Genomic DNA, 14,426 nt, shown 5'->3' with positions numbered 1-14,426 from the left:
GAAATGCCAAGTCTATATCGGTTTTCACGTTTCATGTATTGAGAAGAACACACTCAAAAAACTCTGGACCGCTTGAGTTTTGTAACAAATGAGTCTTTGGAGGGGGTGATGAGTGTGTTTGACCAAGTTGTTAATGTCCTTAGGCTGAATCCTTGTTCTTGTAATCAAAATCAGGAGTCCATATGATGTAGAAAAATTGCTTTTATTAAATAAGATTAAAACATGAACAGCCGACACGTGTTTCGCCCCCTGTGGCGATTTGCGCCGGGGCTTTTTCAAGGCTGTAAAAGATCAAAAGAGTAACAATTGTAAACGCGAATAATTTAAAAACAGGAAGCCTTTGACCCAAGTGCCCGTGAGATGGGAAGAGGAAAGGAAAGGTGAGTAAGTGTGAACTGGAAAAAGACTAGCGTGATTTGGAGGTGTGAGTATACTACAAGGAATTGATAGATAGGAGAAATCCCAGTGATGTTTATAAAGTACAGGAGAGAAGACGGATGCATAGTGGTCTTAAGCAATTTTTCTACATCATATGGACTCCTGATTTTGATTACAAGAACAAGGATTCAGCCTAAGGACATTAACAACTTGGTCAAACACACTCATCACCCCCTCCAAAGACAGATTGTGTGATGTGTTTTGGTCTCTTTAACTCAAGTAGGCTGCTTTGTAACAGACTCCCTGGGGTCTTTGGATGAGAAAGAGGCGATGCCTATACCATTCCTAAGTAAAGTTTCGATTTTGTTGTACTGTATTGTAATTGCATTTATATAGCACTTAATACCATTGACATGTCATAGGACCGCCTCACATGAGTATAACTCAACCCCTGAACCCAAGGCTAGTGGTTATTCCAGTGGTATTGGGAGTAGTCTTGCAATTTTAAGGAAACCATTCCATTCTTTAACTCCAGTTTCCTTGTGGTAAATTAGTTTACTAAGAATTAGGTGTGATCATTACCAGATGCTTAGGTTGAGCATGCAAATGGTTGGTGTCATGAACAGATGGGACAGAGGAGATTTGGTATTTTGCAGGTTGTAGATATATGGTTTCAAATGAGATGGTGTGTTATCTATGAAAAGAGGTATGGGCAATATGCAGAAATATTGTAAAATAGACAAAGGCAGACAGGCCTAGGAGTAGGCTCTGCTCACAGAGAGTTGGCACGCAGAGTATGGAAAAGAAGAAGAGGGTCATTCATAAGAGGAATGGAGAGGGAACAATGAGAGTTTGAGGTCAAGGGCAGTTTTTCATGTAGGATTTTAGGAATATATTGTGAGGAGGATTTCTGAGCAGTATGCATTCCAATGAATACCAATAGTGGAAAAAATTGACGTGAATCCACGGCGGCCCTCCCAACTGCACCTGGAACATTTTAATTAATCCAATTCAAAGATGGCTGTTTATAGTGCTTGTGCAGCATAGAAGCCATCCCCAAAAGAGTCTGTCAAAATAATGCAGCAGCAATTGTTGGTGAGAGAACATCAGAAAAAGAAAGATATGAAACAAGAAGGAGCTGATCACGAAGTTGACTTGGGGGATCAAAATGCATTCTTCGTTGAGGAGGACGAGGGCTTAAGGAGGGGGGCACTGACGGTACATAGCAGGCCAGATAGAAGAAAGGCCGAATGTTTACGTTAGCTTTGGTGGCGAGTATGTCCTTTTAATTTACACTGAGTTTGTCAATTGCCATGCATCATCAACGTTTAGCATAGTCAGGCGCATGCATAGATTGGAGAAAGACTTCTCCAGATGATTATTCATCTTAGGATCTGGAAGTTGTTGGCTGAGACATGAGGCAGCTGTAGTGGAGTTTAAGAGGACATTCAGTCAAGAAATATGTCCTGAACTCTAGTAGCAGTGATGCGGTTTAGGAGTATATTGTGGTTGGCCGTGCCCAGTGGCTTAAAGAAACTCGAGGAGGCCCATGCAAAGTGCATAGAGCCCCCCACACCCTGGTCCCAGTCAGGATCTCTCAGCCCTCACCCATGCACAGTGCCTGGCGAGGCCCCCTGGAGCTCTGGGCCCGCCCCGTGGGAGCTGTTGTTTGGCCACTGACTGTCAAATATTCATGACCGAGCCATTAGGACATATACACCTTTATGATCAGAAAACATTGTTACATCATATACGGTTACGTTTTTTGAAGGAAGATACATGGGTGGAGGTAACAATTCTGGCCAGTAACTCCCCTTCAATTACCCTGCATCACTAGTTTTCAGGTGAAGAGAAGGGAAAATCTGCAGGACTTGAAATTACCAGGTCAATTTCAGCATAGACTTTAGTGCGTGGGAAACGTGTTTGTTCCTGCACCCGGAAGTACTTGTAATCAGGTGGAGTTGTAGCTGTACCTGGGATAGCTCTCTGACTGATTGGTACTAGGGTGCTAGAGATAAGAGAGAAGTGATATGGGGTGGAATGTTACTTGAGCCTGTAGCTCACCATTGACTTCGAGTAAGGATTGAGAGCCCTGAGGAAGTTCAAGAAATCGTTTTTAAACGAAACGCATTGGCTGATGACTTTTTGTATTTATATGTCTTGAAAATATATCACGACCACAAAGATGAAAACAAGGAGTACATTTGCTTTTTTTTAGATACACCGTTTTGAATATCATTTGAAATTAGAAAATGTTCCTGGTGCACCATTCCATTTAAAATACCAAACGCACAATATAATCAGCCAGTATCACAATTAAACTGTATAGAAAAAAATACTCCACACCGAGCTTTTAAAAGTTTATTTAGTACCATTTCGTATTGAAGACAATGGCTTATTACTTGGTAAATGGGGAGATAACAAAGGAACAGGAATACCATGGAAAGATATTACCGAGACAGCATTCAGCCAGCCTCCCCCACGGATAGCCACAAACACTCACAAAACAGCATTAAAACGTTTTTAATTTTCTTTGGCGAAGTATCAGTGCAAGTATAAAAAACATGGTATGTCTGAGAAACTAGAACAAGAAACACTTTGAAAAGATCACATAGTCGTAATTTCTGCATCCATGGATATACAGTGTAATTGAGGCAGGGCAAACTTTGCTGTGCTGGTCTGCAAATAACATATAACACATATGTGAACTGTCCACAGGAAAGTCCTGCATTTCTGAAGCTAGCTCGGCTCTATAATAAACTCTGCTAGGGGAAAGACAAACCAATTTCCTGGCTATGTCTTTGTATGGATCCGACTTTAAACGTTGTTTGAGGCCAGGCTGAGACATGCTGGGTGCCCATCCAGGGCTTTCGGAAAAGGGCACCCACACTTGAGGACCATAGTACCCACAGCTTACGTCTACACCTTCTTCATTCCTCTTCCCATGAGACAGGCAAACACAGTCATGACCATTTTTGGTTTTACTTCAACCAGGTCTTCCGGAAGGGCATACACTCTCGCTCCGATCTTTCTTGCCATCGAGATGGCGTACCTAAGAACATGAGAGGAAGTCAAGTGAGTCAAGTAGATCAATCTTGCAGAGTGAGCCCTGACTACATGATTTATTCAACAGAGAGTCACACATTAGTCCAATACTATAGCTGTTATGTCAATCCAAAAAAATCACTCAATGATTAAAAAATACACAATATCAAATTGTGTGTTAAACTATGCCAGCCTAATATTTTAACAAAATAACTAAATTATTGATAGAAAAGAGCTCTGTATAAGAATATCATGCTATGTCCAAAGCCATATCTATGCAGTTGCCTACCCAAAGCAACCTCTGGTCCTGTAGATACCAGACATTCTGCGGTAAGGTAACAACATCCTGTCTTTTGCACAACTCTTGGCCTGTTGGAGCCTCTTTGTTTAAATCTTCTGCAGGGCCTTTGAGACTACAAGTCATAGAACAAGCACTGGATTGGCCTGTTGGGAAACTGGTACTGCCAGATGGGCCAGCTTTGGGAAGGGCTACTTTGTGGCTGTTGGCTGTTTTTGTTTGGTCCCAGAGGACCAAACAAATCTTGTCCACACACAGGCTCTTTCAAGGAGAACTGTCGGTCAGTGCCATGGTGCCGAAAAGGCCCTTCCAACAGTGCACAGAAAAGACAGAATCAAACAATTCTATCCCTTGTAGTACGTGACATGAACTTTCAGACATGTAAACTTCAAAATGATGCCACAGTAACATCAATTTACGATGGGTGGGCCCAAAGCACAGTTCATATGTTTTAGAGGTAACCCCTACTCTTGTAGGAGTTTTTTTGGACTATTGTTCCTGAGGCCATCAGTTCCCAACAGTACTCAACTCTTCCCCCTTTTGGGGTCTTGACATACATGCTCCAGAGTGCATATGCAGCAACAAGGTCACACCTGCTCACTCTTCCTGTCAATACTAGGAGTGGCCTGGTGCGCAACGAGCACCATTGAGTATGGTGACAACAAACATACATCAGCTGTCAATAGAGACAAGAGAACTTGTTTGGGGTGAACATGTGCTCTTACTTGCTTTCCAAAGCAAAACAGTCATTCATGGCACTGCGCACTGCTTGATGTTATGGTTAAGATATATGTATAGAGCATAATACCCTAAACAGGTGGTTTCTTGGTTTTTAATGCAAACATTGAGATCTTAAGTAGCTGGTGGGTTATTTATTGAATAAAAAAAATCAAGAACTTTCTGAAGAGATGTTAGGAAGGTTATTAACGTAGGGCGAGTGGAAGAATGTTCCAAGATTTGGCTGCCACACCTGGATAACCTCTACCCCCAAAAGTAGCGATAAACACCGTTGGGATTTGCAATAGAAATACCTGTTCCAGTCGAAAGTTGCTGGCAGGCCTATACCAGGAGAATCATGTAAATGAAGGTTACCGCCTATAGTAATACTTTTGGGTCTGGGCAAAGGGGGAAGAAACACTGAAGAGGAAAAGACACCCACTAGACCTGTATTTCGTCTGTAATGCCTTGCACGTGCTATTGGTTCTGTTCCCCATGTAAAATAGTACTGCGTGTACAACGTATTTTGTCAAATCAAATGTATTATATTTTTTCAAAACATCTCATGTTTGTTGTTTACAAACAAAAAATATATTTAGAACATCTACAAATATATTTGAGCTATTCTTTCCTTGTATTGGGACATAACCGTTGTATCAAAAATAGAGATACGTTTTTTAGAAAACTGATCCCAGCCCACAACACTTCAACAGATAAAATCTCAATGAGTTTTTCCTTTGTTGTTTGTCCTGTGTATGTGTAGTTTGCTGGGATGTGGTATGAATGTTGAGTATGGTAACTTTTGAGTTTGAAAGTATGTTAGAGTGAGTGGATTGGTTGTGAAGGGAATCTTTTTTATTGGTGCTATTTTGTTTTTATAGAGATGATAAAAACTTATCTCTAGCAATCATATAGCACATAGCAATCATTCACAAAAACAACATCTCCGTGATGGAAACTGGCACCCTCAATTAGAACTCCTTCGAACGTTTTACTGCCACCATTAGGACGAGTGACAACAAAACATTAGTCTGCCATCTCTGCTACCATCTGCCAGGAAACACCCCCTCATTCGGAGAACACCTCTCCAACCTGATAACTCACTGCTCACTCCAGGACTTCAATAACATAATTATAGGTGAATTCAATCTACAGTGGAATGAGGAAAACAACTTGCTAATCAAAACCTTAAATGATCTTTTAATCAATAACAACCTCACCCAACACTGCACACAACAGAGGCTCAATCATGGATGCCATTATCGCTCAAGCAGATATAGTCTCCATCGACCACAACTTGCCTGTTGACTGGTCTGATCACCATATCATTCAATTCCACATCAACCAAACGATCCAATGCCACCCCCGTACGCAGGCCCCCCGCTGGGCAAGAAATCTAGATCAGATTCCCCTTGCAGACCTGGAGGAAAGGGTAAGCTCAATCCTCCCCATCCACACTGGTGAGCTGTCAAACTCACCTCCCAACTCACCACCACTATGACTTCCATTATAGCCCCCCGAAAACTAAAAAGAGTCAGGAACATACCATCTAGATCGTGGTTCAACACAGCTATAAACTCCGAAAGTAGAGAACTAAGAGCAGTAGAAAGACTTTGGCGAAACAACCCGTCCACAATCATACGAGCTAGTCTCAAATCTGTATGCGGGAAATATAAAAAACACATAATGAATGAAAAAACTTCCTTTTTCTGTAATGCCCTTGACAACTCAAAAAACAGGCCCAAAGAACACTTCAATCTCAACAAACTTCCAAACCCCCTTCGACACCAGTTGTTGCCTCCAAAGACCTGTGTGATAACTTTGCCAATTTCTTCAACGACAAAATCACCAAGATAGAACTTCCCTTGGACGTGCACCACATTCCCCCTGACAGTAAATCGCCCTCAGGGACAGAAGGTATCACACCCAAGCACACCCAATCTTATGGAAATCTTTCAATCCCATCTCTGAAGCAGAGGTCATCAAAATGATTTCCAGCTCCAAACCTTCAGCGCACGTCTTGGATCCCATACTTGCCCAACTGGCCAAAAAGCTCAAACTTTCCCTAGACCCACACTGGACCAAGATTATAAACAGCTCATGAGTACTGGAGTCATGCCTAATTGTCTAAAAATCAACCAAGTCACATCTCTACTGAAAAAAACGTGCTCTGACACAAACGATCTGAATAACTTCAGATCTGTCTCCAACCTCCCTCTCCTAGCAAAAATCCTGTAAAAATGTGTTCTCCTCCAACTTACTCAACACCTGGACAGCACCTACCTTCTAGACCCTCACCAATCGGGTTTCAGAAAAGGTTGCAGCCCAGAGACAGTGATCCTAAATATAATAGATGATATGCATAAATCTCTTAATACAGGCCAATGCTGCCTACTCCTACTCCTGGACCTATCAGCAGCCTTCAACACGGTTGATCACAAACTACTCATTAAGGCTCTTCAAGAAAGGGTTGGAGTGGAAGGGGTGGCCTTACAGTGGTTCACCTCTTTTCTACAGAACCGCACCCAAAGAATAAAAATCAAAAACTTCTTGTCGGAACCACTAGCTGTTAACAGGGGTGTCCCCCCAAGGATCAGTATTATCCCCACAACTTTTCAACATCTTCATGGAACCCCTTACCACCATACTAACAAAAAAAATTCCCTTCCACCTTTATGCAGATGATACCCAGATCTATCTAGAAACCTCCTCCAATAAAGACATTCAGAGACTGAAAGATACTCTAAGAGAAGTCCAACACAGGTTATCACGCAACCACTTGAAACTAAACCAAGACAAGATGGACATCCTTTTACCCTCAAATCACAGAATGGCTAAAAGTATTGATGCTCTCAACTACAACCCCACCCTAGCAGACTCTGTAAAATTGCTGGGAATCACCCTGGATACTAAATTAGACATGAGCAAACACATCAAGAACACTGCAAAAAGCGCTTTCCTCAACCTTAAACTAGTCAACAAAACAAAACCTTTCATTCCTCCGAACGGCCTCAAACAAGCCACTTGATCCCTGATGCTGTCCGGACTGGACTACGGAAATGCAACCCTCACAGAAGCAGCAAATTCTCACCTAGCGCCCCCCAGATCAACTCTAAACGCAGCAGCCAGAATGGCCACCGAAGTAAAGAAATATGAACACATCTCGCCTGCACTCAGAGAGCTAAAATGACTCCCAATCAAAATGCGTGCCAACATCAGAACTGCCTGCCTAATGCACAAAGCGCTGCACACAGGGAAACCCACCTACCTGGCCTCCAAACTCCAGAAAGCCGGTCAGACAAGAAACCTAAGGAGTACAAAAACTCTACTCCGTATCCCTCTGAAAACTCACAAACAAAAAAACGCATCTTGATCATTTGCAGAAAATGCGCCCAAAATCTGGAACACCATACCAGTCCATATCAGGACCAACGCTTCCTACTTAAAATTGGTTGTAAAAAGCACAATGACTCGTAATGAGATTAGAGCAGGAAGGGGGGATAGAGGAGGTACTCATGAGGAGAGTGAGGTAGAGGTCTTAATGTCAAAGTGTCTGTGTCCTGCTCTGGGCAAGCTTCGATGGTTGGGCTGTAGCTATCCATTTTGGATTCTTTTTTTATTCATTACTAAATGATTTTTCTTTTAAATATATTATTCATATGTCGCACTGTACCTTTATCACCAAAAATCTAATTTTAAAATACTCACATGTTTTAATAAATAGAGTACTCTTGGATAATTTGATGTTTGTACATTTGTTTCCTGTAGTCTTCTATTTGGAATAATATGTTTCTTTAAATACATACCAGATCTTTCTATTTTAAACATCAGAGTAAACAAGGTATTTTGTATGTACTCTAATCTATGAAGATCAATATTATTGCCCTTTTCTATACTTACAAACTCACTATCAATTGCCTGACACCTTTTTCGAGGACTATCAATCTCCACTTCCAGTCAATGTTTTTTCAACAAATACCATATAACTCCTGACATATTGTTACCAGTATCAGTTATACCTCGTCTTAATGCCTCACACAGTTCTATTTCTAAAGCTGCCCTTATTTATAGGACCTTATTATCTCCCCATTCCACTACAATTCCTTGGGAATTGTTATAGGAAGATGATTTATCAATCTCATTTTCTTCCCAACTTTGGGATCAATTGTGCTTAAATTATTTACTACTTCTAAAGCTGCTCGCATTACACATTCACTATTTTCTGTTTATAATAGAGTTGTTGTTACACCAGAAACTGTCTCTAAATTTGACTCCTCTGTTTCTCCTCTATGCTGTTTATATTCTGAATATAAGGGTTCTCTCATTCATATGCTATATTATTGTTGCCATGTTATAGCTTTTTGTGCTCTAGTTTGGTCTAAATGTTTCAAAATACTTTAAAGTAACATTTATTTTACACAGCAAAATGTTTTTCTAGGTTCTCTAGCTTCGAATATTGCCCATTTACCTATTAAGCCTCTACTATTACATCTTTTACTTGCACTTGCTTTTAAAGTAATTATTTCCTGCTGGAAGGACTTTAGTAAACTTTATGCATTCACATGGTGCAATTTGTTTTTGCTGAACAACATAGATGACACACTGTATCTTTTCTTACTCTACATCAAAAGGTTAAATCTGATCTATATTAGTTACCCTTTACCACTTTCATATCCTTGCACTCTTCACTATCCTAATTTCTTCCCCCTCTCTTATCCTCCTTTTTTCTCACTATAGTCTTCTTTAGCTCTCTCTCCTTCTCTTTTTGTATAATAATAATAAAAAAGTGTATTTTCCTCGTGTATTTTTCATATGTTGGTAATTCTTTTATTATGTATCTCCTTGCATAATTGTTTTTTTTTTCATCACAGTTACTTTTTAACTTGCAATTAAAATAATTCAACTAAAATGAATCCTGCTACAAATTCATGACGGGATTCAAGTGCCCCGTGGTGCCACACATATTTTTGTCACCTTAGTTTACCAAGTTTACCAAGTCCTGTTTGATATGATTTGCATTTCTTTATTCTTACTATTCTCTCACACGTAGCTCTCTGGCTCTAGAATGTTCTTTTGAATTGTAGTTTATTGTCCCTATTTAGAAATGAGGAATTACTCACTTAATTTTGAGCCCTCCTTTTCATGATTAACATAGCACACAATCCTGTTAATCCGGTGAGGGATTTCAAGTAGTGGATTGATTATCCATCAAACACACTGGTCAATATTGTTTTTTAAATATTTGAATAACATGTGGTTCTCAAATCTAACCAAGAGCCAAGCACGCAAGCTGAGGACACATTTCTGGATTGGCCATTGGCAACAATACTGCTGCCAACATTCATAGATTTTGGTTCATCCGTCCAACATTATTTCCATTAAAGTTCAGTATCCATGTAGTCTAAAAGTAGCAAAACGGCATCCGCTCTGGTATTTTTGGGTGGTAGGTGTAAACGAGAAATTACAGCTTTGCAATACAGGCCCCATGTAGGCTTGTTGCAGATTGAGCCTTTTGTTTTATACATAACTGAGTACAAAGTAATTCCAACTCCAGGTACTTGAGAAATAAAAATAACTTAAAACATCAAGATAGGTAGAGGGAGGTGAAATGGTGGATACACCAAATTCTACGGTCCTACAGGACAAAGGACCTAAGGCTTGAATTATGTGGAAGAAACACTGTTGTGTCAACACTACATCAGTATATTCATTGTGGCATTTATTGGACCCAATAAATATCCTTCATTAGCAGGACCATATCAGAATGTAAGTCAAGGTCAGCTAATTTAGGTATATTCTACAGATAGCTTTAGTTGTGTGTTCTCCAAGACCTATTACACAATCTACCATAAAATAGAGAAAGTGGGCTCTGTTTCCGCTGGTTACTCATAATTAGATGGCTTTCTTGTTCTTCTCACTTCCCTCCTCCAGAGTTGCAGGCTTTCCTCCCTGTTTCAGTTTTGTCCCATTCAAGGCACATTTTGGTCTCATTGTGTTTTGAATGGCATGTATATTTCCACTGCTGACTTCAGACCTTTCATTACAATGCATATGAAGGACCATTGTCTTCAACTATCTACCTGCTCCCTCCTCTTCGACCACCACCCCTCTGTTTATTAAAAAGTACTCCCTTTCAACCACTTGGCTGCCCTAAACCTCTCCAAATCTGAGTGCCATCTATTGCTGAATCTGTAGGCTGCCATCTTTTTTTTCACTATTCAAGAATGACTGCACATATGTGCGCAGGTGCAGTAGGCATCTTCTTCAATAAATGTTGTTATACTTTAAAAATATTCAATCAAATATGCTGTTGTGGAAGCACGTGCATCCAAGGTGGCTATCTTGGGGGAAACAACCTTTACAACGCAACTTTTACAACGCACTACCATTACAACAAAACTTTTACAACGCATTCAATTACATCGCATGCCATTACAACGGATGTATGACATTACAATGCATGCTTTTACCACGCATGCCTTTACAACGCGGTTTTTAAATCGCGAAACCATTACAACGCTTAGCGCTTTGGGGTGCTGGATAGTGAAAAGTTTCATTTACTATTCCAACACCAGTCCCCGTGGACACTAGGGAAGGTGTTGGATAGTAAATTAAACGTATTCCCTATCCTAGAGCGCCCCCCAGCACAATGCGTTGTAATGGTTTGCGTTGTAAATACCACGTTGTAAAGGCACTGCGTGGTAAAAGTTGAGTTGTAAAGGTTGTTCACCCATTACAACACAACCATTACAACGCATGACACTACAACGCATACCGCTACAACGCATGTCATTACAACGCAGTCATTACAACGCATTCCATTACAACGCATACCATCACAACACATTGTACCCTTACACTATCCAACACTTACCCTACTGTTGCACGCCCTGGAGTTAGAATAGTAATTATAACCCCTACACTATCCAACACTTACTCTACTGTTGCACCCCCTGGAGTTAGAATAGTAATTTTTACCCCTTCACTATCCAACACTTACCCTACTGTTAATGTAATGGTATGCGTTGTAATGGTATGCGTTGTAAAGGTAGTATGCGTTGTAATGGAATGCGTTGTAAAGGTAGTTTTTAAAAATTAGTTGTAATGGCATGCGTTGTAATGGAATGCGTTGTAATGGATGTTGCGTTATAAAAAATGTGTTGTAAAGGTATGCGTTGTAAAAGTATGCGTTGTAACGTCATACATCCCTCTCACGGAATGCATTTTCTTAAAGCAGAAGGAAATGGATTAAAAAGTGATGAAGCAGCGTAATTTTTATCCCATCTTAAAGATAGTGTAGCAGTGCATCATAATCATACGTAGACAACACTAAAATATATTCTGTTTGATTAATATTACTAAGAAAAGATGGGGTATTGCATATTTAAAGTACTCCATATAAAAATTAATGATACTTATAACTGTGTGCAGAGAAACCTGACTAATAAAGGTCTTTGTAACATTTAGATAATAATATTTCAGGAAAAGTTACCATTTAGACATGTCTCATTGTGAAGTTAATAAAACAGGATTGTAGACTAGTGTTCAAACATTTATACGTGTAACAAGCAATTATATCAAAGTTGGTGCATTTGAAATTACATTTTCGTAATTCTTTTCAACCTATTCATGCATTTACAAGCTGCATTTAATATTTGGGTAGAAATTTGAATGTGTTTGTAACCCTGTGCACTGTTAAACTGACATAAGTTTGGGCCTCGAGAACCGTTTAATTTCAAGCTTACCTTCAAAGTCTAACAAGGCTAAAGAGTAACAAGCATTTACAATGCAATGGTTTCGCCTTTTGAAAAGTTTGAGCTATTGGCATTGTAAATGACAACATTTTTATTTATGTGTTGGTTTTGAAAATAAATAAATAAATGGCATTGTCATTTACAATGCCAATAGCGTAATCTCTCGCAAATGCGAGACCTATAGCATTTGCAATGCAATAGGTCGCGTATGTACGCGAGTTTGAGCTAATGATATTGCAGATAACAATACGTTTTATTTATGTTTCAAAAACCAAAACATAAATAAAAGGTCTCTAACACTGCTGTCTCACACACTGCTGCCTCTCACACACCATGCTCTCCCACACACCATGCTCTCCCTAAAAGACTCACACTGCTGTCTCTCTCACACTGCTGTCGCTCTCACACTGCTGTCTCTCCCACACACACACATGCAGAGAGCGACACACACACAGCCACACACACACATACAGAGAGCCACACACACAGCAATACAAATACAGAGAGCCACACACACAGCCACACACATACATACAGAGAGCCACACACACACAGCCACACACACACACATACAGAGAGCCACACACACACACACAGAGCCACACACACCCACCCAGCCACACACACAGCCACACACACACACAGCCACACACACACACACACACACACACAGCCACATTACAAAGATGAATTTGGTGGCAGGAGCACGAGGTCCAGGACAACGAGCCCTCTCTGCCCCGCAAACCCCCCCGCCCACACCCCTCCTGTGACGCGCCTGATAATTAATAGTATTGAGAAGACGAGCACTGAATGCCAACTCATCTTTTCATCTTTTTATTAAAGGACAGGTGTGGAGCACAAGCCTCTACCTCCAGGGAGATGGATGGTGTGCACCTTCAAAAGGCCAAATGAACACCAGAGTGCAAACAAACAAGATTAACTTCTCGAGCACCAGCATCGCATTCTTTTCTGCACAGAGGGACACAAGGTTGACTCAGCTAATTAGGAACCTGATAGCGCTCGACACACAGAGGGACATTAATTACTTCTCCCACGCACATCCCCCCTCGAGCCAACAACTCAATGGTTTCCCACACCCGAGCTCGCAGCGCCACTTTGTTGTGTTGCTAAACACTATTTGGATTTCTATACCTTGATAAATCCCGAGCTAGCGGAATACAAGCGCCTCGTTGTCACACCTGCCGACGCGCTGCTTTGCCCCCTCCCCTGGGCGCCATTCCTGTCAGATGCGTTATTTCAGTCCAATCGGCCATTAACTTACATCCTTTCCTCTTTCTACACCGCAGCAAAAGACACACTTCCAAAATGGAGGCTGTCTGGGAGAGGCGTGCTGCCATTCTTACTCACTTGAGGCCTAATTAATGCTTATTCGTAAAAAACATTTTATTGGGAGGTCAGGGACCATTTGCAGATGCAAACAGAGGATCGCCTGACCACACAAAGCACTCACGGACAGCGGGAGGGGGCGGGCCCACGGACAGCGGGAGGGGGGACGGGCACATGGACCAGACAGCGGGAGGGGGGACGGGCACACGGACAGGACAGCGGGAGGGGGGGGCGGGAACAGGCTCCCGGACAGCGGGAGGGGGGGCAGGAACGGGCACAAGAAGGCAAGAAAAATAAAACAGCACTCACCTAGACATCTTCCAGCGGCAAATGATCAAAACATGGCTTCCGGAACGCCCACGAATCTGCTCCGGCATTGACGGACAGATCTCCGTTCCAATGGCTAGCCTCCATTTATGGAGCTAGCCAATGGAACAGAGGGGCGGGACAACACACACATACTGTACACATAAGATTTCGCCTGCGCCGAAAATCTGCGCGATGCGCAGCTTTCGACAGGCGAAATCTAAAAAAGGGCTGGTAAAGCCAATAGACTTCACAGGAAGTTTGCATTTTACTTTACCTTCTACAGATTAACCATTTCAAGTACCTTCGTAAGAATGTGGGATGATTTTCTTTAATTAAATTACAAATAGACAACCGAAGTCACTCTCAGTCGAGAATTCTGCCATCCAGTCAAGCTAATGCCAGAGCGGGGCACTTGCCTGATTGTTCTATATAAAGCAGCGTGAATGGCTGCTTACACCATAGACATAAAAAATTGATACCTGCACAGAAAAAAGCAAACAGGTTTCCATGTCGAGTGAAACATATTTGCATCTGTTTTATATTGTGGGTATAAAACTTAATTTAAAGTCTAAAGGGCG

General features: G+C 41.3%; 1 protein-coding gene across 1 annotated transcript in view; it reads right to left on the bottom strand.

Annotated features, from left to right (window-relative positions):
• Positions 1-2,725: 2,725 nt before the first annotated feature.
• LCP1 (lymphocyte cytosolic protein 1) overlaps positions 2,726-14,426 on the bottom strand; it is a 203,954-nt gene continuing 192,253 nt past the window's right edge. The window contains exon 16 of the mRNA XM_086935004.1: positions 2,726-3,430. Coding sequence (XP_086791130.1) covers positions 3,298-3,430 — 133 coding nt within the window. The 3' untranslated portion in view covers positions 2,726-3,297. The remainder of the gene's footprint in view (positions 3,431-14,426) is intronic.

This window comes from Lissotriton vulgaris, chromosome 8, assembly GCF_964263255.1.
Source record: "Lissotriton vulgaris chromosome 8, aLisVul1.2, whole genome shotgun sequence".
Lineage (NCBI taxonomy): Eukaryota > Metazoa > Chordata > Amphibia > Caudata > Salamandridae > Lissotriton > Lissotriton vulgaris.
Note: the sequence above shows the minus strand (reverse complement) of the source record. Positions and strands in the feature narration are given on the sequence as shown.